Source organism: Bos javanicus, chromosome 24 (assembly GCF_032452875.1).
Source record: "Bos javanicus breed banteng chromosome 24, ARS-OSU_banteng_1.0, whole genome shotgun sequence".
NCBI classification, from domain to species: domain Eukaryota; kingdom Metazoa; phylum Chordata; class Mammalia; order Artiodactyla; family Bovidae; genus Bos; species Bos javanicus.
Genome location: NC_083891.1, coordinates 60,489,016 through 60,516,136, shown reverse-complemented (window position 1 = coordinate 60,516,136; position 27,121 = coordinate 60,489,016). Strand labels below are relative to the sequence as shown.

The 27,121-nt window shown below is 41.5% G+C and overlaps 1 protein-coding gene across 3 annotated transcripts in view; it reads left to right on the top strand.

Moving 5' to 3' along the window:
* The window catches only part of PIGN (phosphatidylinositol glycan anchor biosynthesis class N), a 105,284-nt gene that overhangs the window by 21,386 nt on the left and 56,777 nt on the right, over positions 1 to 27,121 (top strand). For all 3 annotated transcript variants that reach the window (XM_061400365.1, XM_061400366.1, XM_061400367.1), the window contains 8 exons: positions 125 to 241; positions 2,597 to 2,637; positions 5,986 to 6,045; positions 7,215 to 7,307; positions 7,982 to 8,037; positions 19,951 to 20,029; positions 21,632 to 21,814; positions 25,874 to 26,013. In XM_061400365.1, coding sequence (XP_061256349.1) covers positions 125 to 241; positions 2,597 to 2,637; positions 5,986 to 6,045; positions 7,215 to 7,307; positions 7,982 to 8,037; positions 19,951 to 20,029; positions 21,632 to 21,814; positions 25,874 to 26,013 — 769 coding nt within the window. The remainder of the gene's footprint in view (positions 1 to 124; positions 242 to 2,596; positions 2,638 to 5,985; positions 6,046 to 7,214; positions 7,308 to 7,981; positions 8,038 to 19,950; positions 20,030 to 21,631; positions 21,815 to 25,873; positions 26,014 to 27,121) is intronic.

The following is a 27,121-nucleotide window of genomic DNA, read 5'->3' as shown; positions in this document are numbered from 1 at the left end:
GCGGAAATTAGCTCTTCATGGGTCAACCCTTTACAATGAAGTATTAAAAAATATTTAGGTCTAGGTTAATCAGGTATAGATTCATCTTTATATACTTACATTGCTCTTTGTGTCTTATTTGTAGGCTCCCATGGAGCTGGTCATCCTTTAGAGACTTGTACTCCTTTTATCGCTTGGGGAGCTGGAATCAGGCTTCCCCAAAAAGTGTCAGCTCAGAAATTTGATGACTCATATTTGCAAGGTAGGTATGCTTACCTTTATTGTTTTTATGAATGTGACATTTTAAAATCAAAGTTTAATTTAAAAAAATGACTTTTCAAATTATAGCTTTCATTTTGTTATTTGTGACACTATTTCTGTGTATTAGTTTTGTATAGTTTATATTTCATTTATGATATTCAGCTTAAAATACACATTATTATTTGCCTTATGAAAGTTCAAGTGTACTATTCTTTTTTCACAAACCTTGTTACTCTAGGACTCAGATTAAACCCTTGGCTTAGATCTTACCTGCAAAGACTATCAATCAGATGAGCCACACATATGTCATAATTTATGTTTCAAAACTGGGCAGACTTTGCCCTGTCTCTAGTACTTTGGAAGGCCTTCTCTGTTGTGCAAGCCTCCTTGCACAATCCATGATAAAAAGGAATTTCTTTTTCCTTGGAGCTCTGGTTATCTTGTAAGGTAAGGGTCTTTTTAGAATTTCAGAGCTTTTACTAATTGGACAAAATAAATTCCTCCCAAGTGTCCTTCTCTGAATTAGTTGTGTCAACTCATTCAAAGTACTTGTTAAGAATATAGATTTTTTTAAAAATTACAGATTTCTAGACCTTGTCACTAGATATTTCAATTCCATGAGTCTGGTTGAGGCCTGGAAATTTTCTTTTTAAAACCTTCTCCAGGGATGTGAACTCACAGCTGTATTAGGTGTTTCTACTAGAAGATTTTTGGGTTTATATATTAAAGTTTTCTTACATGTTCTGTCTTTTTTTTGAATTTTTTGGAGATATAATTCTCATACTATGAAATTCATGTTTTAAAGTCTGTAATTGAATTTTGTTTAGCATGTTCACACGGTTTTGCCTCTACTATGCAATTTCATTGCTCTCCCCCACCCCACAAAAAACCCTTGTCCATTAGCAGTCGCTCCTCACTCCCCTCTCCATGGTATGTGTATAAATCATATTCTGTTCAGTTAGCTTATGGGCATTTGGGTGGTTTCCACATTTGGGCTATTTTACAATGATGCAGCGAACCTTTTTGTATGGGTATGTGTTTTTATTTCTCTTGGATAGATTCCTAGGTGAGTAATAACAGTCATATGTTCCTTATGTTTATTTTTCCAAACTGCCAAACTGTTTTCCTAAGCAGCTGCATCATTTTGTATTCCTATACTCTGTGTTAAATAGATTGTTTTTGTTGTTTAGTTGCTCAGTTGTGCCTAACTCTTTGAGACCCCACGGACCATGGCCCACCAGGCTCCTCTGTCCATGGGATTTCCCAGACAAGAATATTGGAGTGGGTTGCCGTTTCCTTCTCCAGGGGATCTTCCTGACCCAGGTATCAAACCTGCATCTCCTGCTTGGCAGGTGGATTCTTTGCCACTGAGCCACCAGGGAAGCCTGTTAATGGATTAGATTGGGTCTAAGTAGGAGCTAGGTTAAACGGTATGTTTGTATTTAGGAAACAGAACTTTACTTTGGCAGTTGATTTCAACGCACTCCAGTATTCTCGCCTGGAGAATCCTCATGGACAGAGAATCCTGGCAGACTGCAGTCCATGGGGTCACAGAGTAGGACAGACTGAGCTGCTAAGCATGTGCTGCTCTCACATTTGGAATCAGTGGTGGCAGGAGCGTCAGAGCCAAAAACGTTCATGTATTTTGCAAGCAGCTGCCGTTACAAACGGAGAAGGCAATGGCACCCCACTCCAGTGCTCTTGCCTGGAAAATCCCATGGACAGAGGAGCCTGGTGGGCTGCAGTCCATGAGGTCGCTGGGAGTCGGACACGACTGAGCGACTTCACTTTCACTTTTCACTCTCATGCATTGGAGAAGGAAATGGCAATCCACTCCAGTGTTCTTGCCTGGAGAATCCCAGGGACAGAGGAGCCTGGTGGGCTGCCGTCTATGGGGTCGCACAGAGTCGGACACGACTGAAGCGACTTAGCAGCAGCAGCAGCAGCCGTTACAAAAAGGAACAGCTTAGATTGCCTACCGGACGGTCGGCTGCCTTAGTAATCGGAGCGGGACTGTCGCTGCTGTCGTGTGACAGCTGTTATCATTGTGCCTTTTGCTTCCATCTTTCCTTCCTTAGCCTTTTGATGTTTTGAAACAATTATCCCCTAATGAGCATTTTGGAAGTTTAATAAACTATTACAGAAAACATCAAATATATTTTATTGAGTTACTCTTTTAAAATTCTAGTTTAAAAAAGTTTGCAGCTCTGCCTTTTTAGCACCCTTGTGGTTCATACTTGGCTTAAAATCGACTGTCCCAATACTTTGTTTTTCCATTGACCACCTGTAATAATAAAATAACTTCTTTTTTTTTTAATTCTTAACATCAGCACTTATGTTTATTTGTATCTTTCAGAATGGAAGTTGGAGAATTGGAAGAGACAAGATATTAATCAGGTATTCATTATATTTAATCATGTTCAAATTTAATTTTCTCTCCTATAAGAAGTTTAGAACAAAAAAATCTGGGAAAGAAAATTGTATTAAAGATGATAAAAGATTTTTCTAAAACATTTCATTTACTAAGAGAAATCCTGCTAGTGTGAATATTTTCACCCCGAGTAATCCTTTTTTGGCAAAATAAAGCAGCCTCAAATAAAACTGAAAGGAGAAGACTTCCTCCAAATACCACTGGCTAATTACAGACTTATGATGCAAATTGAAATGTGCACGCCTGTTACATTTGTGAGGCTTTTTTGTCATGGGCGCCTTGCTCAGTTGCTTTCAGCACAGATCTAATAAAACCCCGTGGTGGGTTTCTTTCCTCTTAGTGTGTCAGTTACTGTTTCTCTTTTATTAACACAAGTTTTATCTTTAATTCTACCCCCAAATTTTTACAAATGCAGTGGGAAAAAGTGACAAGAGTATATAGATTAGAAACCTGACATTATGGGATCCTTACAGTGTAGGAGACCTTACATCACAGGACAGTGCCGGCCAATCGAATAGTTAGACCGGCAGCCTCACCTTACATTATAGGAATCCTTACACTGTAGGAGACCTTACACCACAGGACAGCACCGGCCGATCGAATAGTTAGACTGGCAGCCTCACCTGAGGTAGGAAGCACATAATTTTCTTGTGCTATGTAGATAGCTGTCTGCAAGTGAAAGGCATGGTATCGTTGGTGTGTGTCCTCCAGAATGGCAGGAATATCTTACACCTCCTCCAGGTCACCTCACACGTTCACCTCAGAAGCTGGATTTCCTTACTGTGGAGGATTAACCAAGGCCTGGGGTCTCATTTTCAGCTGTGTGCTTACAGAAACCTTTTCTTTCTCAGCATATTAAGAATGGTCTCATCTCTCCAGATGAATGCTTATTACCCAAGCAAATGAAAATGTGTAGAATTGGATAGCAGTCTATTAATTTGCAATAAAAACCACTGTCAGAGGGATAGGAATATCTTGAAGTTCATAAAATAAGAGCATGTATTATTTATAGCCAGACTGGATTGTAATCAAACAGTGAATGCCATTGCTCTCTGAACGCCGCTTCAGACCTGCATTAGATGAGAGTTCTGCAGTCATCCCTTCCGCCAGTGTCGTTCTGCGTCTGCAGTATGTTTAAGCCCTGTGCAAACATTAGCACTGACACTCAGCATTGACATACTAACATTAAACTTCATGTGACAGCTATAATGGTGAAGAAAAAAGAGACACAGTCCCTCCCCTAGGAAGCTTATAGTTTAGGAATAAGATAAATTTTACATTTATCTTTACTTATCATACAAATAAATGTGAAATTATAGCGGTGATAAGTGCAGCAGAGGAGGCCTGGGAAGCCATGAAGGCGTAGAGCAGATCTGTCCGGTGGGCTGTGTGGTCAGCAAAGGCTTCCTGAGAAACTGAGGCCTGAGCTGAGACTGAGCCTGAGTAGAGGAGGCCAGGCCAGGGCAGGAGGCGGGAGCTTCGCAGGCCAAGGGGCAGCGGGTGCCCAGAGATCTGGGAGGGGCACATGCCACTTCAAAGGACCCTGAAGAAGGCGGGTGAACAGAGCACAGACACCGTGGTTCAGTGGGAGGCGGAAGGCAGACGCTAGACCGTGCAGGGCCTCGTGGGCCTGTGGAGTTCATCCTTAAGTTGGGGGAAGCCCTCCTAGTGTTTGAAGCCTGGGGGGTGGCATGATCTGAGGTTTTACGACAGGGTCGTCTCTCTGTTGGAGGACAATTCAGAGGCCAGCAGTGGAGGCTGGGGAAGGAGAGGGTGCAATCAGGCGGCCAGGGGTGTTGTCAGTTTTCTGTGAGATGGGGCTTGGTAAAGAGGACATAGATGGTGAAAGTGAGACAGACTGAGAGCCTGGGACGAAACTCCAACTTTAAATGAGGGCTTGAGAAGTCAGCTCTGAATGTTCATTGGAAGGACTGATGCTGAAGCTGAAACTCCAGTACTTTGGCCACCTGAAGTGAAGAGCTGAGTCATTGGAAAAGACCCTGATGCTGGGAAAGATTGAGGGCAGGAGGAGAAGGGAACAACAGAGGACGAGATGGTTGGATGGCATCATCGACTCAAAGGATGTGAGGTTGGGTGGACTCTGGGAGTTGGTGATGGACAGGGAGCCTGGCGTGTTGCAGTCCATGGGGTCGCAAAGAGTCGGACACGACTGAGTGACTGAATGAACTGAACTGAGAAAGTAGGAGACTGGAGACTCGAACTGCGGGGTTACAGAGACCCAGAGGGGGTGGTCTGCACAGTGCCGAGTGGTCGGATCATTATAATCACAGCAGCGTCTGCAGCTGCTGGTTAGTGTGGGATTATTACACACTAGTACTTTATAAATTGTCTCATTGGATCATGCCGTAATTCTGTAAGGGAGAAACTTTTATTTAATTTTTAACTGACAAGGAAAACTGAAGCATTGGAGAGTTGAAATAACCTGCCCAAGGTCTCAGAGATCACAAGCAAAGTGTTTGAAATTGGGCATTCTGACAGCCAAGCACTTGATTGCCTGAAACATTATTGGGACTAATACAAAAGCAATCAATTAGATGTAGAAAATGGAGGTTATTAGTTCTGTAGTGAGTGCAGTCTACAGGATGATAAAGAGTGAAAACAAGTTAGAGCAGCCCAAGGACGGATAGGGAGGTGAGGCCATGGAGACTGGATGCGTGGACCGCTCTTCTGGACACTTGGACCTGGAGCTGCTGCTGCTGTTGCTAAGTCTCTTCAGTCATGTCTGACTCTGTGCGACCCCATAGACGGCAGCCCGCCAGGCTCCCCGTCCCTGGGGTTCTCCAGGCCTCCAAAGCCGTGCTCGAGGACTTGTGTCTAAAGAGCCTCTTATCCTGTTTGATGCCTTTTTCTAGACGTCACTGACTGGCCAGCCAACCTCCTTCTGCTGTATTGTTTCTTTAATTAATATATAATATATGTGTATATATATATCTAGTTGAAGTCTACTTTTGCTGTTTATTTTCTGTCTAGTACGCATCCTTGTCATAATACCCAAAAACTGTTACATTAGGTGGTCAGGCTTTTAACTTGTAGAATAAGTGACTTTTCTGTTTTATATGTTTTACTTTGGGGGCTCCTAGTGATTTCAAATTTAGATTTTCATACGTTCATGTACCTCTAGCAAATGACATTTTTTTAGAGATCAATATCTACTGTGCATGGAATAAGTATTTGATGATAATGGATTAAAATGGATATCATGGTTATCTTTCAAAATACAGTTATACAAATTAAATTACTTAATGTCCTTGTTGATCTGTCGCTGTCTTAGATTTAACTTCTTCTGTTTGCAGGCTGATGTTGCACCGTTGATGGCAGCTCTTATTGGAGTTCCCTTCCCTCTTAATTCAGTGGTAAAGAGTACAATTTTCTTATCAACTCTCAGAATAAAAGAAAAATTATCGTACAGTAAAATTTACTTTTTATGTGCTTCTGAATCCATTTAAAGAAAATTTATTACAAAGATGTTGCTGGTTTGCTAGATCAGTGCTCCAGAGACTCAGGACAAAGAAAGTCACTGCAGTTCCTTGGCAGAGCCAGTCTGCAGGGTCACCGACCCGCACTGTGCCTGTTGCACCGTCTGTTCCTTGACCCTAAAGCTTCAAATTCCAGTGTTTATTAGCATTTGAGTGGTCCAGCCTGGATTACTTGTCTACCCTTCAGTATGGGAAGGCAGGGGACCTCGTTAGACCCACTATGCTCCATCTAATATCTCAGCTTCCAATGGAAATGTTTTTAAGATGGGAGCTGGAAGCTGAAAACCTAAAAGACAAACAGAATCCATTCCCATCAGCCATTCTTTTTAGCCCTTCAGCTCAAAGTTTAAAAAACTAATATCATCTGCCTCAGAGCTCTGTCCTTTGACCCCTGTAGTCATAAAGGTGTGTGTGTGTCTGTAACTGAAACCAGAGTTGCAGAAAACAGCCTCACTTTTACATACAGTGTAACAGTGTGGAGCTTCCGTGGTCACTCAGTCGGTAAGGAACCTGCCTTCAGTGCAGGAGAACCCGGGTTCGATCCCTGGGTCGAGAAGATCCCCTGGAGAAGGAAATGGCAAACCACTTCAGTATTGCCTGGAAAATCTCATAGACAGAGGAGCCTGGTGGGCTACAGTCTGTGGGGTCACAAGAGCTGGACAGATTTAGCAGCTAAGCCCTGAGAGCACACTCCTGTTTTCTTATGTCTTTTTTTTAGTGTGCTGGCTGTGGCCCGCCACAGTAGCGTTTCGTGTGTGCAGAGCATTTAGTGCACTGCCTGCCATGTAGCAATCTTTTGATAAATTTTAGGTTTTATTGGACTGAATTCATCTCTTTTGCTTTATTTATTTTATTATATGTATTTTGTGAGAAAAGTAATAGAACATTTTTCAGTTACGATTTAAAAAAATATTTTTTAATTATTCTAAGAATTTATTTGTCCCTATGTCTTATCTCTATTGCTTCCCTTGTAAGTCTGTTTTGTTTCATAAGAATAACCTGAGCTTTGTTAGTGCTAATATTAAACCAGTGTTTATTATTTACAGGGAATCATTCCTGTGGATATGCTTAATACCTCTGATCTCTTCAAAGCAGAGAGCATGTTTACAAATGCGGTACAGATTCTTGAGCAGTTCAAGGTAAAACAAGGCCACACACAAATATGGACATGATTCCAATTTTAAAACTGAGTGTATCTTGTGGAAATATTTGATTTTGCATTTTAAGAAATGATTTTCATTATTTATTATCTTTAAATTGTTTGTATTTGACTAGTGTCCTGAAGTTTCACATTTCTGAGATGCACTTTTCATGAATCAGTTTGAGGGTGTAGAATTAGCTCTGAGGAGCGTCCCGAATTGGTAGATATCACATATGCTTATAAAGACTACAAACCAAGTCTCTGTCAATGGACTCTGCCTTGTAGAAGTAGTTTTAGAGATTGCAGCATTTCATGTCGTTCTGCGTATATTATTTGCATTAACAACTTAAAGAAATGACCATTTTACTGAAACTTGCTGTTATTCATAATACTGTTAATGCAGCATGGCTTATTTTGTTTCCTAAGAGTTAAAAAGTATAGCTTAATTATATGACATTTTGCAGGCTTGATATACTTCATCCTCAGCGTGTTGTAATGGTACTATATAGCATTAACATTTTCTTTAAATATTTATAAAGTAGGATACTAACACAAAATTCCATTTATATCTATCGCTGAAGAACCATTTTAATGGATATTTGTATTTCGAAATGAAATTAGTTCATTTTTTTCTCTTATCTAATATAAAATATTTTCACGCTTGGTTCCCAGGTAAAAATGACTCAGAAAAAAGAAGCTACTTTATCGTTTTTGTTTACACCATTTAAGTAAGTCTCTTATGTTTTTTATTAACTTGTAGGAAAGAATTTTCCATTGAGTTTGAATGCTTGACACAATAGATTAGGTTCTTAGAAAATTTGTCTCTTTTGTGTACATGAGTGTCATATACCAAATGAAAGCCTCTTCTGTCGTTTTGCAAGTAATGAACCAGGTGCTGTATACCTTTGAGTGGCTCGTAGAGGGGATACAGGGGTGTAGAAAGACAGGAAGCATGAAGGAGATAAACTCAGCACGGCTTGACTGGGGAGGGATGTGGCTCTTAGCCTGGCCTAGGAGGGAGATGCTCATGCCATTCTGGCTTACAGAAAGAAAGGAGAGCTGGCGTGAGAGGTGAGGCTGGAGGCTACTGAGCTCAACTTGCATTTGAAGATACATGAATTAGTTAGAAATAGGGATTTGGATCTCAAGATAGAGATGAGAGTTGGTTAGGAGGATATCGGAGCCATCAGCATAAAGATGGTGGTGGAAACCATTGCACGTGTAGGAGGCCTAGGGTGAACGTATGAAGTGAAAAGGCCAATGGTCTACTTCTGGGAAACACTGACAACTGCTTGGGCAAAGAGAAGAGCAGGTTTTGGTGGGGAGCAGATTGTCCCATCCCAGAAAGATGTGCTTTCCTTGAACTGGGAACGGGGTTATTTGAGACAAAACCTGGCTGACCCACTCGGGTGGGCGCCTCCTGGGGCGTCGTGTGCAGTTAGCAAGGATTCCCATTGAATTAGGAAGGATTTTTCTCTTGACCAAAATAAATACAATTTGTTTGAAATATGGGTAGTAGGGATGTGATTGCGTGACTTCACTGGAGTCGTTTTTGACAACTTACACAGCGTGCTAAGTTGCTTCAGGTGTATCCAACTCTTTGCGACCCCATGGACTGTGGCCCACCAGGCTCCTCTGTCCATGGGATTCTCCAGGCAGGAATACTGCAGGGGGCTGCCGTGCCCTCCTCCAGGGGATCTTCCCAAGCCAGGGATCGAACCCACGTCTCCTGCATCTCCTGCACTGGCAGGCAGGTTCTTTCCCACTAGCACCACCTGGGAACCCATCTTCTATAGCACTAGTGTGTGCTGAGTCGCTTCAGTTGTATCTGACTCTGCAACCCATGGACTTTAACCCGCCAGGCTCTTCTGTCCATGGGATTCTTCAGGCAAAAATACTGGAGTAGGTTGCCATTTCCTTCTCCATATAGCACTAGTGGTCAATCCTAAAGGAAATCAACCCTGAATATTCATTGGAAGGACTGATGCTAAAACTGAAATTCCAGTACTTTGGCCACATGATGTGAAGAGCTGACTCATTGGAAAAGACCCTGATGCTCGGAAAGATCAGGTCAGGAGGGGAAGAGGACGATACGAATGAGATGGTTGGATGGCATCACTGACTCAATGAACATGAATTTGAACAAACTCAGGGAGATAGTGAAGGACAGAGAAGCCTGGCGTATATAGTTCACGGGGCTGTAAAGAGTCAGACACGACTTAGTGACTGAACGACGGCAACAACACAGCACTGGTGTAACAGTCGTGAACTAGAAGCGTTTACCCTCGGAATCACGTAATTACCAGTCAGCATGGCAGCTTGCTTCTGTGCGTGCGTGCGTGTGTGTAGGGGAGCAAAAACAAAGCGAAATTAGGATTTCACAAGCCAAAATTAATTATATAATATAATGATATATATAATAACGTTAGTGAAATATTATACTAATTATATATGTCAAAGGTAGAATTATCATTTGGAGAGTGTCCCTAGCTGTAAGGTCATCACATATGCTTATAAAGACTATAAGCCAAGTCTTTATCAATTAGAATTAGAGTTAGAATTCTAATCCACCAATTGGAATGTTCCCTATAGTATATCATATAGATATCATATGCATCTGTTTATTAATAACACAGTAGTATAGTCAGACCTAACTAAATAAATAACTAAATAAATATTTTATCAATTCTTGGTATGAAGAAAATACACAGGACGTTGAAAATAACAGCTACCTTAGGTCAGCAACCTTACAAAGACTTACCAGGGAGATGCTCTTCTGCAGGAGGTTCAAGTGCACGTTGCCTGATTTCTTCCCCTCGGCCCGGGAGCTGACCGTGACCTTGCCCTGCTCTGAAGCTCAGCACCTGCCTGGCAGCCGCTGCTAGCTTTGTGTCAGCTGGGGACCTGACAGAAGGGCTGATTCTCATCCATTGGCTCACCCATCCTGCCTGCAAACTTTTCTGGCTGAAAAGCACCACGTGTCAAAAGCCTGCAGCATGACCAAAAAAGCCCAAGATAAAATAAAAAATTAACTTATGAGGAAATAGATAGTTGAAGGAATAGCAAAGGACTAAAAACATTAAAGTCTTGAAATCCTCAGAAGTATCTGAGAAGCTGTTTTATCCATAAGACAAAAAGTGGCTCAAACTTTACAAAAGGAGGAGTATAGGGTGCATCGTTTAAAAATGGGAAATGTGTCTAAAACCTCATGGAATGATAAATTGTACAGGAATGAGGAAAGGGGAGGCCAGTCTTCCAAATTAGAACAGCAAGTAGACCTCAAATGAAGTGAAATGGATTTTCAGTAATATATGGATTGATGAGGAGCTAGAGGAAACACTAGAAGTCATCATTTCTTCATCCCTCTTGCAATGGAAACTTTAGGAAAAGGAAACATTTGTTTACAGTGTGCGACAACCGAAGATGTGACGTGATTTGGAACAACTGAGGGAGACAACTTGGTCAGAGCAGACATAGGGAGGGGTTCATTTCTGTATTGGGAAGCTGAGAGTTGAGAATGATGGGGCAGAGATTTATTGGTTGTCATTATGCCCCTCTGTACTATTTATTATTATTAAAAATTATATTTGTGTATATGTGTGTGTGTGTGTGTGTGTGTGTGTGTGTGTGTGTGTAAGGCACTTTCAGTTCAGTTCAGTTCAGTCTCTCAGTCGTGTCTGACTCTTTGCGACCCCATGGACTGCAGCACACCACACCTCCCTGTCCATCACCAACTCCCGGAGCTTAATCAAACTCATGTCCATCGAGTCGGTGATGCCATCTAACCATCTCATCCTCCATCATCCCCTTCTCCTCCTGCCTTCAATCTTTCCCAGCATCAGGGTCTTTTCAAATGAGTCAGTTCTTTGCATTAGGTGGCCAAAATATTGGAGTTTCAGCTTCAGCATCAGTCCTTCCAATGAATATTCAGGACTGATCTCCTTTAGGATGGACTGGTTGGATCTCCTTGCAGTCCAAGGGGCTCCCAAGAGTCTTCTCCAACACCACAGTTCAAAAGCATCAATTCTTCGGTGCTCAGTTTTCTTTGTAGTCCAACTCTCACATCCATACATGACTCCTGGAAAAACCATAGCCTTGACTAGATGGATGTTGGTTGGCAAAGTGATGTCTGCTTTTTTATGCTATCTAGATTTGTCATAGCTTTTCTTCCAAGGAGCAAGTGTAATTTAATTTCATGACTGCAGTTACTATCTGCAGTGATTTTGGAGCCCCCAAAAATAAAGTCTGTCACTGTTTCCATTGTTTCCCCATCTATTTGCCATGAAGTGATGGGACCAGATGCCATGATCTTAGTTTTCGGTACGTTGAGTTTTAAGCCAACGTTTTCACTTTCCTCTTTCACTTTCATCAAGAAGGTCCTTAGTTCTTCCCTTTCTGCCATAAGGGTGGTGTCATCTGCATATCTGAGGTTATTGATATTTCTCCTGGCAATGTTGATTCCAGCTTGTGCTTCATCAAGCCTGGCATTTCTCATGATGTACTCTGCATATAAGTTAAATAAGCAGCATGACCCATATATAGCCTTGACGTACTCCTTTCCGGATTTGTAACCAGTCTGATGTTCCATGTCCAGTTCTAACTGTTGCTTTTTGACCTGCATACAGATTTCTCTCAGGAAGCAGGTCAGGTAGTCTGGTGTTTCCATGTCTTTCAGAATTTTCTTTAGTCGTGTTCAACTCTTTGCTACCCTATGGACTGTAGCCTGCCAGGCTCCTCTGTCCATAGGATTCTCCAGGCAAGAATACTGGAGTGGGTAGCCATTTCCTTCTCCAAAGGATCTTCCCAACCCAGGGATTGAACCCGTGTCTCTTATGTCTTCTGCATTGACTGTTGGCTTCTTTACCACTAATGCCACCTGGGAAGCCCAAATATATTAATATATATAGCTTTTATAAAATATAATTTAAAAAGAAATAAAAAATAGAAAATCCCCTGGTGGCACAGTGGTTGGGGCCTGGTGCTTCCCTGATGTGGGCCAGGCTCCATCCCTGGCGGGGAACTAAAAGTATGCAAGCTGTGCAACGCAGCAAAATAGATAAGTAATAAAAATGGTGAATATTAAAGTGATTTAAAAGATAGATACTTTAATCATTGGCATGAATCATAAAGTCATGCAGTCTATGGGCACAGATAAAAAAGAAGTTTCTTCTTTCATATAAATTTTAGAATCATGTTCAGTTGTATATAAAATTCTTTAGTTATTTTAATATACTTAGGAAGCAGTTGGAGAGAATTGACATTTTTTACAGTATTGAATATTATTTATTTATATCTTCTGTTATATCCCTAAGTAAAATTTTATCATTCTTCACCCAATATACATTTCTCATTATTTTATTCCTAGATATTTTATTTCTAAATATTATGAGTAGTATCCTGTTTTTCGTATTACAGATGCTCGGTATACCAGGAAAAACAGTTATCATCATTTATCATTTGAGTACAATGGGTTCTTTAATTTTCTCTATTCCAATGAGTTTTTTTTCATTTCTACACATCTCTTTCAGTCACCTTTATATATTCACCTAATGTCAACATTGTCTGCTTTGAAACTACAATATAATTATTGGCACATAAACATTATAAAAGATGAAAGTATACTGAGGTTACACATTCTTTTTGTACAACAGAGCTTCCCTGGTGACTGCTGGCAATGTGGGAGACCCGGGTTCAGTCCCTGGGTTGGGAAGATCCCCAGGAGAAGGAAATAGCAACCCACTCCAGTATTCTTGCCTGGAGAATTCCATGGACGGAGGAGCCTGACAGGCTACAGTCCATGGGGTCGCAAAGAGTCAGACAGACTGAGCGACTATCACTCACTCACTCAGGTTCTTGTTACAAGTAATTGTTCAATGAAATCCTTCCTTCTTGAATAAGTACTGTATTTCTTTTTTTCTTCTTATAAATATATTGTTCACTCATTGGTACGTGTGAGAAAATTTATCTCTGAGGTATTGAGAACTGAAAATTCAGTCTTGAGATTTTGCTCAGGTGATCAATTTCACCAGCATCACTAGATTTTGGTTTATTAATGTCTCTTTACCATTCTTCCGTTGTCTTATTTAGTCTTTTTTAGCATGAGTAATTGATGAATAATGTCATAGTTCTTAGGGTGATGAAATAGTAAATGTATCATCAAGATTCAGAAAAACAAGATTGCTAGAATCTTACATCTTAAACTTGTTAAAGGGGCCAGTGGATCCACATGTTCCCTGGTGGCTCAGTGGTAAAGACTCTGCCTGCAGTGCAGGAGACCCGGGTTCGATCCCTGGGCGGGGAAGATCCCCTGGAGGAGGGCATAGCAACCTACTCCAGTCTTCTCATCTGGAGAATCCCATGGACAGAGGAGCCTGGAGGGCTGCAGTCCATAGGGTTGCACAGAGTTGGACACGACTGAAGCGACTAAGCAGCATTTTATTCTGTTATTTAAAAGTAAGTAAATTTTATTTTCTTATATATTTTAAAGACCTCCAAGGAAGAATAAAAATCATGAAATGCTCATGACAGATAGAACTGCTCAAAAAAACCCCTCAAAACTAAAATTGGGTCTAATGGACCCTGAGGCTATGCCTAGAAGTGACCAGCAGGTGGGGCTGCATGACTAGAAAAAGTAGTTTGCCTGCGAAGGTGACTTGGAGGAAAAACATACCCTATTTGAAAATTGTGTACTATAGAGGCCAGAGTAAAAAAAAAAAAAATTAAAAAAAATTCCATGAAATAAGAAAGGTCTCTTAAGAGATAGCATAGGAAAAAATGGAGACGGGAAGGAGACATTATATTGTGCTGTGTGCTTTTGCTGCTTCAGTCTTTGCGACCCCCTGGGCTGCAGCCCACCCGGCCCCTCTGTCCAAGGGATGCTGGAGGCGGCTGCCATGCCCTCCTCCTGGGGGATCTTCCCAACCCAGGAATTGAACCCAGGTGTCTTTAAGTCTCCTGCATTGGCAGGTGGGTTATCCACCTGGGATAGTATATTAATATCTTGCCATTTGAAGCCAAAACATTTTGTTAATATATTTTACTTAAAAATCACCATATAAATTCAGGGAGCGGAAATAAATGTTAAGAAAATATTTCAATATGTTTTTTCCACTAAAATAATAAAAGATATGTATTTTTTTACATTTCTTTCAGTCTGATACAGATTAAAGGTCCTCCCTTAGACCATTTTTTTTTTTTTAAACCAGCAAAAGGAGTTTATCTTGGAATAGCAGAGAATTGCAACTTGGAACAAGCAGACAATGGTGAAGCGTAGGCGCACCTGTAGAGCGGAGGAGGGGCGTGCCGCAACGGAAGGGAGGGCTCGGGCAGGGCTGCGCGGCTCCTCCTTGGCGGCGGGGCGGCGCGCGCTCTTGCTGGGCCGGGAGGACACCTTTCCTCCTGCCCGGCTCGGCGAGCAGCGGCCAGTGATCGGGGCTTCCTTCGCTTAGATGCTATTTCCTTTATTCATTTTCATGCTGCTCTCAGAAGTGCCTCAGTTTAGTTGAAAAAAAAATTATAAGGATTATAAGGGATAGTTGTTCACCTCAGGGTATTTTAATATTAAGGCTTCAGTCGTTTCTGTTTCCATTGTTCCTCTGCTGCTGCTGCTGCTGCTGCTGCTGCTGCTAGGTCGCTTCAGTCGTGTCCGACTCTGTGCGGACCCCATAGACGGCAGCCCACCAGGCTCCCCCGTCCCTGGGATTCTCCAGGCAAGAACACTGGAGTGGGTTGCCATTGCCTTCTCCAATGCATGAAAATGAAAAGTGAAAGTGAAGTCGCTCAGTCGTGTCCGAGTCTTTGCCACCCCATGGACTGCAGCCCACCAGGCTCCTGCGCCCATGGGATTTTCAGGCAAGAGTACTGGAGTGGGGTGCCATTGCCTTCTCCACATGTTCCTCTAATACTTAATAATACTTCATTTGCTTTAGCTTTAAAAAAACTTCTCATTTCTACCTTAGAGCAAATTTAAATATTGGTTTTAATGTGAATCTTTCTACCACTTCATCTGTCTGACTTACTATTTACTGTAAGTGTAATTTTCTACCTTAAACTCAAAATAATCATTAAAAGAGTAACTTTTATACATCATATACCTACATAGGAAAATATTTACCTTATTGTGACATGAAATATAATATAAGCTTCTACATCATTGGTCAGTCTAAAGGAATGCTGATTGTTCTAGAAATAATTTTTTATCCCGCTTTTTCTGTCTTTGTCTTCTTGATAATGTCCTTTAAATAGATATTCTAAAAAAGAATGTTCTAAATATCATTAGGTAGATCTCTAAAGCAAGTGAAATATCTTTGTAATAAAAATGTGAGTGGATAAGATGTAATACTTCAAAGGGTAGCCTTTTAAAGCGATTTCACTCTCCAAATACTAGTTTACCCTGAAAAACTGATGATGAAATTCGTGTTAATCCTGAAACGTGATTTAGTTTCTTCTACAGCATTCAAACAACTACATGAGAAGAATGGAACAATAGCAAGCACAGCAAAGAAACGTGCACAACTAATATTTATATCCTCTTTTACTTTTTAGCTAAGCTTAACATGTTGATAATAGATTCTTTTAAAACTTGATGTTAAAGTTCATCTCCCCTCTTACCAGGACTTGGCCTCTGTTTTTTTATCTGAGTTTTCCACGTATAAATTCTTCTTACAAAACTCCTCTCATTCATCTTCAGACTTCACTTCAAAATCTGTATTAAAGTAGGTAAAGTAATTCCAGATAGCTTTCTTTTCATGTCTTTTTTAAAAATCCAGAATGAACGTCGTATATTTTTATTCTCTTGTCTTTTAATTTATTTTATTCTCTTTAGTCTTTATTTGTTTCATTCTCTTTTGGGTCCCCAAGTCCTGGCTGCATGGGCTGCCGCATTTTTGTCTCTGCAGTCTGGTCACATTGCCGGGGGCTTTGCTGGACTCTGGGTCTCAGCAGCGGCTGTCTGCCCAGGCTCTCAGTGTTTTTCCTGGTATCGGGATGTTCAAAGGGTCACAGTTTGTAGAATGTTGGTTTCCTTCTGTGTGGTTTTCTTCTCCCTAGGCTCCCAGCTCTTCAATTCTTGATGGTCTGCTAGCTCTCCAGTATCTTTAAATTTATTTATTTTTAAAAATTTTATTTAAAGAAGGTAATCGGAGGCTAGTTACAACACTGTGTTGTCTCTGCCATGCCTCAGCAGGAGTCAGCCGCATGTATGTCCCTCCTCTGGAACCCTCCTCCCGCATGCCACCCCATCCCACCCCTCTAGGTTGCCACAGAGCCCCGGATTTGAGCTCCGTGCGTCAGACAGCGAATTCCCACTGGCTGTCTAACTTCCACACGGTGATACATGCGTCTCCATGCTGCTCTCTCCGTTAGTCCCACCCTCTTTTGTTTGGTCAGGCTTTCAGATTGTTACTGGTGGGAGCATTGGCATGCCTGAGTTTTTCCATCAAGCTGTGGTTAAATTTTAATGTTAATTATTTTATTTAAAAAATCTGGCTCATCAAATATGAATGAGAAATTAATGCATCTCCACAATAAAAAACCACACAGATGACCACGGGACGTCCCCGTGCCTGTGCTCCGCCCTTCACAGCCTTTGCTCCTGTGGGCAAGGCTGCAGTCTCTCGTGTCTGTAGGTGCATCTTGAGTGCACACGTACGTCTGTGTATATATCCCTTTTGCTAACATCTTTTCGATTTTAATTATGAAACTCTTCACACTGAGAAGAATAAAGACTATAATAAAAATCTTTGTGCCTACAATCCAGGTTTTAGAAACGTCAACATTTTACCATATTTCTTTAGATCTTCTTTCTCTTAAATAAAATGGTGTAATATCATTGAATCCCCATTTTTAAAATCTGTTCTTTTTTTTTTTTTTTACAGTTCTCCTTTTTCTGTTCAGTTTGATTTTCAAGATTCACCTGTACGGAGCACACAGACCCCTTCTCCACTGTAATTCATATGTGCTGCTCCTTTGACTACTTCCTTGCCAACCCCCCACTTAGCTTATTGTTGTTATTTGTTTTGTCTTTTTTTCCATGATGTTAAAATATCGTACCTTAATTCTAGACTTTCCATTTTTCATAAAGTTTCTTTATATTTAAAATACGTGATACTAAGACTTATTTTGTATCCTTCTCAACTTAACAGAAAACTAAAAAACAAATTACATGGGGAATAAGAGTCTTTAATGTCATAATGCTCCAGTGAGGTTTGTTTAGAACATTTTAATGAACATTCTGATGTCCAGGAATTAATTTCTGGACAAGCTTTTCCCCTCTTTTTAGAAAGTGTTAGGTGCTTTCAAAAGAGCAGCGAGCACGCCTCTGTTCTCTTCCTGTTTTAGGTCTGCGATATTTTGATGGCACTTTAATCAATTAAGATATATTGATTGATGTGCTTTGCACTTTCCTAAGCATTATTCATATTAATGAAAATAATTAACGGCCTGCACGGAGGTTAAAATTTAGTTGGAGAGAAATGAATTGGTGATTAGACCACACTAAAGTGCTAATGGCGTGAGGTGAGATTTGGAGTGGGTCATAAACGATGATGCAGATTTGATTTTGGAAAGCAGAGACAAGAGGATCCTTATGAATAATAACTCAGACGTGAATGCGAGATAGGTGATGATTGAAAAGCTTAACCATTTTATAAAGCTGAGTTTATATTTGGGATAACAGGAAATTAAATAGAATAGAAGGAGATGGTCATCAGTAGTCCAGGAAGTTTAGAACTGATGAAGTAGACAATAAGATGCCCATCTCAATTTCAAGTTCATTAGAAGATTTTAGGATGTGGAGTGGATTAGAACAAGGAGAAGGGAGATCATCTTAGGAGGTTTCTTTAGAACTTTGGAATTACATCTTAGATGTAGCCTTCAATGAGTGCCTGTGCCCTTTGGCCCAGTAATTCCATTTCTGAGACTTTTAAGAAGATATTCCAAACTGCGAGGCGTCTGAAAGACAGAGAACTGGGTCATGGCAACATTTTGAAGTAACTTATATTTCTTCATGAATTCCTGCTTCCTGGTACCTTTTCCTCCAAATCCCAGTGAGTCCCGGGATCTTCCTCCAGTCTGGCGAAGTGTTTAACAGTAGTGTTAGTCGTTCGGTCATGTCTGACTCTTTGCTACCCACAGACTGCAGCCCCCAGGCTGCTCTGTCCATGGGTTCTCCAGGCAAGGTTACTGGAGTGGGTTGCCATCCCCTTCTCCAGAGGATCTTCCTCACCCAGGGATCGAATCCAGGTCTCCTGCATGGCAGGCAGATTCATTACCATATGAGCTACAGGGAAGCCCTGACAGAGTGTGTGGGTTCCCATGAGTTGGAGGATCTGAGATTCCTCGAAGTGGGCACGGATTCTTCTTAGTCAGGGGTCTGTACAGAACTCGAGGGAGCTCATAGATGAGTTTCTATGGTTCTTGAATTTTCTTAAAATCTTATGTAAGATTTTGAATCATGTTTATTTTGAAAACTCTGGAGTGAGTTTCAGATCCTGAAAGATGTCTGTGACCCACCCAAATTAATAACAATGCGTAAAGAGGACTTTCCTGCAAGTCACCATCTTACCTCTTTAGAAGCTACTGAAACCAAGTAGAAAAAAGACAAGTGATTATATGTTGAGCTATATGAAATTGTCAAAAAATTTTTAGTAGTTTTTGACGTACAGAAACATCAGCGTCATATGATCTGACCTAATACATTCTTCAACATTTTTACACTTTTATAATGTAAAGGTATGCACTTTAGGAATGTAGATTCTAGTTAAGCAGTTTGTGTTCAATTTTGTGTTTATACTTATTTAAAAATTACTTATGCAGTATTAGGAGTGTTGTTCCTGTGTCTTTAAGGTTTTTACTGTGGTAAAACAGGGTAGGGAAACGGTAGAAAGAGAAATGAAAGATAGGGAAACCAAAAAAGTATATGGTAGAGTACCAAAATTGCAAATCGATTCAGATTTTTGACTGACTACTTGCTGGTTAAGCTCTGCCCAGCTCTCTTTGATAATGAAAACTGTCGGGCCCTGTCTGGCTCAGGGACAACTGAACCCAAGCCTCCCACATTGCAGGCAGATTCTTTACCAGCTGAGCCACAAGGGAAGCCCAAGAATTCTGGAGTGGGTAGCCCATCCCTTCTCCAGCAGGTCTTCCCGACCCAGGAATCTAGCCAGGGTCTCCTGCACTACAGGTGGGTTCTTTCCCAGCTGAGCCACAGGGGAACCCCCAGGGACACAAGATAGGGTAATGAATCCGCCCTGTCTGTTACATCTACCACTAGCGTGAGAGGGCTGAGTGTTGTAACGCACATCACTCGTTTGCTGTTTCACTGATTCTATTGATCTAATCATACTTTTCTTTGTTAGCCAGAGCATTCCATTTCTTCCAGTGACGTGTTGTGTGACTGTTTTAAGTGGAGTTTGGCAGTTGCAACTTTGAGTCCAGAAAACCAAATTTAACTATAAACTATTTCTCGGGAGAGTTCAGATAACCAGCAAAGATACAGTTTGGCTCAGAGTTTGTTTCTTTCCCTCTTTCTCAATTTTCACTATTCTATTCTTTTATTTTCAATCAAGCAAAAAAAAAAGCAAAAATATAATTGAAATGAGAAAACATTTTAAACCTAAGCCTTTTTTTTTTCTCTTTTATAGGTCGCTATCTGATACTAAACAGGCCAACATTTTAAGAAAAGCAAGATACTACATAAAACAGAAAAAGTATGATGAAGCAGTAAGTATGCAGGCCTTGTGTGTATAAATAGCTGATTGTTCAGGTATGGAGAGGGGCAGATATGGTGAGAGCAGAGTGAGCCAGCCAGGGAGCTGTCCTGACCCTGCATGGAAGGGCTGAATTTCAGAAGCAGCTGCTTTGGCCCCATGGATAGACTTCTCTAATTTCAGACAATGTTGTAGGTGAACTTTTTTAGGTTAATGTTGTTAATGAACGATTGCTGTTTTCTGTAATGAGAAAGTATGTCCCAAGCCTCTGTCATCCTGCTTATGCGTGGTATTTTAGAACGTGACATACTCGTACATTTAGAGCTGGCTTCACACTATCATGTGGTTTCCCTGGTAGCTGAGGTCAAAGCATCTGCCTGCCATGCGGGAGACCTGCGTTCGATCCCTGGGTTGGGAAGATCCTCTGGAAAAGGAAATGGCAACCCACTGCAGTACTCTTGCCTGGAGAATCCCATGGATGGAGGAGCCTGGTGGGCTACAGTCCATGGGGTCGAAAAGAGTTGGACACAACTGAGCGACTTCACTTTCACTTTCTTTCACTTTCACACTATTATAAATTTAATAGTTTATTCTGAAGCTTTGACTTTTCCCAATTCCTACCCCGTTGTCTTTTTTATAAATTTTCCTCTTTGTTAAATGGTCATAAAAGTTTAAAGTAAAAGAGAATTCTATTTTCATTTCTAAAATTGCCTAAGTAGTACAATGGCATTTCTAATGCTTATTTTTATTATAGTTTTTCAATGGCAAATTACTCTCCTCTTAAATATTAAGCTATTTTAATAATGTTTTGTAACTGATTGGATTGGGAAGATCCCCTGGTAAAGGGAAAGGCTACCCACTCCAGTATTCTGGCCTGGAGAATTCCATGGACTGTATAGTCCATGGGGTCACAAAGAGTTGGACACAACTGAGTGACTTTCACTTTATAACTGATTTGGGTAATCTAATAATAATAAAGTAAAAAAATATAAATATGGGCCTTTCTGTTAGGGACATATAGAGCCATTTTTTAAAGAATATTTTTACTTTGTATTAGGGTGTAGCCAAGGAACACTGGTGGGATAGTTTCAGGTGAGCAGCGAAGGGCCTCAGCCATACACATCCATGTACCCATTCTCCCCCAGACTGCCTTCTCAGCCAGGCTGCCGCGTAGTGGGCGGAGTTCCCCGTGCTACATCGTAGGCCCTTGTTGGTTATGCATTTTAAATACAGCAGTGTGTACGTGTCCATCCCAGACTCCCTGATTGTCCCCTCCCGCCTCCCCAGCAACCACATGTTCACCCGCTAAGTCTGTGAGTTAAAGAGCCATTTCCTTCATGTGTCCTCTGAAGAGAATGAATTCACAAAATGAATCATGTAAAGTCACTACACATCTCATCGATAGTTTGCACTTAAAATATCCTTTCTTATCAAGATTTTAAATTTTATTTTATTCAGGATTTTTTTCTTATTTATCCCTTGCAAGAAGACCCTTGAACAACCAGAATCTGTTTTTGCTGTGCCGTCTGCAGTTACGTTAACTGTAGTACTTTCCCTCCCCCTGACGCCTGGTTCTCTCCTTTCCGCGTGGCCGCTGTGCCCCCGCTCCCTCCAGGTCTCGCTCTGTCGGCAGCTGATCCACCTCGCCCTGAGAGGCCTGGCCTACTACCACACCTATGACAGGTTCTTCCTGGCTTTCAACGTCGTCCTTGGTTTCGTGGGATGGACCTCTTACGCGTCTCTGTTGATCATCAAGTCTCACTGCAACCTGATGAGAGGCGTTAGCACAGAGGCCAAGGTAGGTTCAGAAAAACTGAAGATTCAGGCGACACTGCCAGGCCAAAGGCCTGAGGAAGGAAATGGAATCTGACCAGCTGTAGAGCGCTCGCTTAGGGTACGCGTTGTTCCAGGCTGGCTCTCTCGTCCGCTTTTGTCGCGGTGGGTCTTTTTTTCTCGCTTTTGTCGCAGTGGGTCTTTTTTTCTCAGAAATCTCTATTTCTTTACTGGGGAAAAGAGCGTATCAATAATAAGTCCTGTAACAGAAGAGAGCTATAAAGGTAGCTGTGTAGTTTACATTTACCTATGGCATTAACTGTGTGGACTTTCTGTTTATTTGTATATTTATTTAGCATGTTATAAGTATTCCATATCTTTCTACAGTATAGGTAATCAGAAAACAATTTCAGAGCGATATATTTAACTTCATCTGATATTAAGTTTAGGAGCTGGAAAGAAATAAAATCACTTGTTCAAAATGTTCCTTTTAAAACAATATGGATATATTTTTGGAACTGTCCTTCCCTTTTTCATCTTTCTAAAATTCTTAAACATGAATTTCCAGAACTTCCTCTAATCCTCATTTTAAGAACTAGTCCCTCATTTATTGTACTTTCAACACCAAACAAAAAAACCAAAAAACCCCTGTTCTTTAGTAATACTTTATACAACTGAGAAAATATAACAGTACATATATGGTTTACTATATTAAAATACTTTACTCTTTAAAATTTATTACTGTCATTTACCAGGGATAATATGCCACTTCCATTTTCTTTACTTCATTCTCTAATGATGATTACCTTGTCCAAATCTTCTAAAAAGTAATATATCTGGATGGTGTATTATTGATAGTAATAGTCTGTACACATTTCCAACAGTAAGTTTTTTCAACTTTATATTTTATTTTTCTATAATGGAAGGAAGAACAGTAGTGTTTATTGCATTTTTATAGTGCTTTAATGCATCTTAAATTATTTAACCCAAGTAATTTTCATTATTTGAATGATTGTGAAATGGGCTAGAATAAAAATAATTTCTTACATGACAGGAAAAGAGACAAAAACAAAGATGTTTTAGTGAAGGATGTATCTAGGCATTCAGCTGGCTATTTGAAGTTTATTTTGCCCCTTTAAGCTTGTAACAGTGCTGGAAGCAGGCTGTACAAAAGAGGAGACTGGAGTTGTTTAAGTAACTTGCACAAGGCCATTCGGCTAAGATGGGGAGGAAGTGAGGTTTGAGTGCTGGGTAGTAATGCCAAGTGCCTTTGCTGTCCACTTGAAACCATCACAGCATTGTTAGTTGTCTTTTCTCCAATATAAAATAAACAGTATTTAAAAAATTGCCCCAAACTGACCACTGCAGTTGAGTTCATTAAAAGTATTTTGAACCCTTTGGTTCTGTTTGTGAAAACATTCTGGTTCTTCTTCAGTGAGAGTTTATCATCTAGTGAAGTGACAGCATCTAAGCAGTTTGGGAGGAAGAGTACATTGCCAGAAATCGGAAGCATTGACGAAAAGGGGCCGTGGAGAGCAGTTGGGGGTAAGGGAGCTGCAGCTGCAGAGCCTGGTGCCTGCGGTTGGGGAGCATGGAGGCTTCAGCAGTGCGCGGTACCCCGGCTCCCTGGAGGGACCGCACGTCACCGAGAAGGGGGCTGGTCGACGGCTGGGAGGGAGGGAGAGAGGAGCTCGCAGCAAACGCTGCCCTCCTCTCCGGACGTGGGAGCAGACGTGAGACAAGCTAAGTGGTTTAGCCAGTGAAGAGAGTGAAAGTGAGTCAAATGGTTTAGCCAGACTGATGGCAAATAGAACAGAAGCGCTGAAATTAACTTTCGGTCTGACTCCAGCTATGCTGGGAAAAATTGAAAGCCGGAGGAGAAGGGGGTGACAGAGGATGAGATGGTTGGATGGCATCACCGACTCAGTCTGAGCAAACTCTGGGAGTTTGACACGAGTTTGAGCAAACTCCGGGAGATGGTGAAGGACAGGGAACCTGGTGTGCTGCAGTCCATGGGGTCGTACACGGGGACACGACCGAGCGACTGAACAACCACCACCAAAGTTGATGTCACTTCTGCCTGACAGTGTTCCTCAGACTATACAGGTTGTTTCTGACGTATCACCATTACAGACAGGTCTGCAGTGAACATTCTCTTTAAAGGTAATTTGCCACAGCTCCTCCAAGTTGAACTCTGCATTTAACTTGCATCCGTTCTCTGCTTGCTAGTTCAGACGTCTTTTGCTTTAGAAGTAAATATCCTTATTTATCTGCATGCTTTCCTGTTCCCTTGTTACTTGGGTAAATCTCAAAAGGTTAACCTCTTAAACCAAGCCCCGTGATTCCATCTCTGTGTGGATTAAATTCCTTCTTGGTCAGCACCTCGTACAGAGCGTGGCATAGACGGTGTGACTTAAGAACTGTTGGATGGAGGGGTAACCTCAGTGCACACAGCATGGTTCATTATCCTCAGGTGTTTTTTGGAGGATCTGGAAAGGCCCCGAGTTAATTGTGATGAGGGAGAAAATGTCTCCCATTCCTGTTATTTAAAGTTCTTTCCATTTTTACTTTAGCTGAACTGACTTCTTTTTGATTTGGTTTCCTACAAGTAGATATTTATTTGTAATGTCTGTTGCTTTATGTGTCAAAGGTTTGGATAATTATACGATACTGTGCTGACCTGGAAGATCCCTCGAGGATCTTTTTACGTACTTGTTTAAATTTATTTTCTTATGATTTTGCTCTTCTCAGAGTGCTGTGAAACCAGTCTCAATCCCTACAGTGCTTGCCTGCCTCGGGCACCTTCCGCGTTAGGGCCCTCCCTGTCCGTCTCTGAGTTCTGCCCCTTCTCCTCCTGCCCCCTTGCTCGGGGTCCTCCATCCTGTCTGGCCTGTGTCTCCATTTCCCGGGCCAGTCACTGGGTAGGTTTCTCCACTGACTGCTGGGACTAATGCAGAGAAGGAGAGGAGGAGAGAAGGAAAATAGAGGCGATAATAGGAGCCGTTATTTCTTAAGCAGTAGTAATATTATGGGCATTTTGGTAAGCTCTTTTCATAATCTCATTTAACCATGACTAGCCCTGATAAATAGATACAAATATTATTATTCCCATTTTATAGATGGGATGAAATTAAGTCTCAGAATCTTAAAGTTGTTTTTTTTTTCTCCAGCTCATGGTCATACAGGGAGCCACTGACAGAAGCAGGATTTGAACTCTGATCTGTGTAGCTCCAAACGCTTAATCACAGTGCTGTGTTTTACCTTCCTTTTTAAAACCCTGCTCTAGTTTATCCTTGGTTCCTCGCTCCCTTTCTGGTGACATTTTAGAGCAGAAGGGAGGAATTATAAAGGGGGAAACTCATTTGCTTTTCCTCCCTAACCTCACCTGCTCCAGAAGGTAATTCGTAATTGTCCCCTTATTCAGCGTGGGCAGCAAGGCAAGGGGAAACAAGGAGCAGAGGCGAGAGGGCGCCGCCTGGCCCTGCAGTCCTGCCCCTTCCTCCCGCTGTCGGCGCGCTCTTGTCCTCATCGCTGGCCTTGCCTCCCCCGACGACGTGCCTCATTGCTCCCGGCCCAGAGCACCCGCAGGCCTGCCGCGTCCACGCGCTGCCACTGAGCGGCTCCCTTGCTGCTTGGCGGGGGGCAGGAGCGAAGATGTGCCCGAGCGATCCTCCTGTGGTTAAGCGGTGGGGAGAGCAGCGTGCGCGGCTGGTCAATTGAAGCTGGAACAGATAGAGGCGTTGTTCCCAATGAAGTCCCACCGTTTACTGTAGATCCAGTGGGCTTTTGTGCGCTAGGCAGTGAGCTCAGTCAACATCTATAAATTGTTACTAAGGAGAGCTATGCTCAGAGTTCCAGACGAGTTATTTGACAGCAAACTGTAGGAACGTCGTCCCCTTAAATGGAGACTTGCCTAACTGCCGCAGTCCCAGGTTTCCCGCTATTCTCCAGTGACAGGTTTCTTTTAAAATGCGGTTCTTAGATCGATCATCTAGTTGTGGAGTCACTGAAAGAAAGTAATATGTTTCCTTTACTTCATAAAATGTCTTTTAAGAGTGTTTTCAGTGTTCTGTTTGACTTGCAGAACCCCAGCCGTCTCCTGCTGTGTGCTTTTGTAGCCGTTGGCGTTTCCGTCACATTCTTCCTGCTGATTCAAGCCTGCCCCTGGACTTACTACGTATACTGTTTGTTGCCATTGCCAATATGGTACGCGGTTCTCAGAGAGTAAGTAATGTGTCTTGTGGTCTTGTTTCTCACTTCACTGACAGTTACATCTGTATTTCAAAGGCATTAAGTAGCATAAGTAGATTTCTGTAGCATAAGTCATGAAAGAGACTTACGGTACTGTCAAATCTCCCAGCCCTCTGATTTCATGTATAACAGCATAAATGGTGCATATAAACATCCTCTTTTTTTTTTGGCTGCCCCTCACAGCTTGCAGGGTCTTCGTTTCCCAACCAGGGATCAAACCCAGGCCCTTAGAAGTGGAAGCATGGAGTCCTACCCACTGGGCCACCAGGGAATTCCCTAAATACGCTTTTTATTTTACTTTTCCCTTTTGACTTCATCTTTTTTTCCCTGAGACAGCTTTGGCCTCGGTTCCTTTCTTCATATATCTTTTAGAAGAAAAATCTGGAGTGAAAACAAAATAATTAACATGGATTGTTCTGTGTCAGGAGTGGCTTGCCTTTTGAAGTCTCATCGTCCCAGTTTCCAGCCTATCTTTTATCTTTCACGAGGCAGTTTGCATGCTTTGGCTCCTTTCATTTTTGCCCCTCCTTTCTCAGCTATCATGTAAACCTAGATGAATGAAAGTTTGTAATTAAATTCAATCTAGTAATGTGTACTTGCAAGGATTAGGGGAGATTATTCCTGTACGCTGTGGTTCCATCTTTAAGTACTTCCTCACAGGTTGAACTTGAAATGGACTCTATCATCATAGAAAACATCAAGGCCGAGCTCTCGTGCTCTTTAAAACAAAATTGCTGAAACGCAGGGTTGGTTCATGTTCATAGGAAGTGAGGATCGTGGTGTGGACCGTGTTGATTTCTGCATCTGCACCAGTAGTCTAGAATATAAACTTAATCTTGGGCATCCTTTGAGCAAGCCAGACCCCAAAAGCAGACCAGGGAATGACAGTGCAGAATAAGGGTCTTGTCAGGGTTGGCAAGCACGTTTGAAACGATACAGTGTATGTTTCTATTCTAATTTGTGTTAACTCCAGCTTTGATCACCTCTTCTTAATATCAAAAATAAAATTAATATTAAAATATTTTAAATACTAACTTTTTCAAATACAAGGTAAAAAGACACGAAAGAACAGCCTGTTACT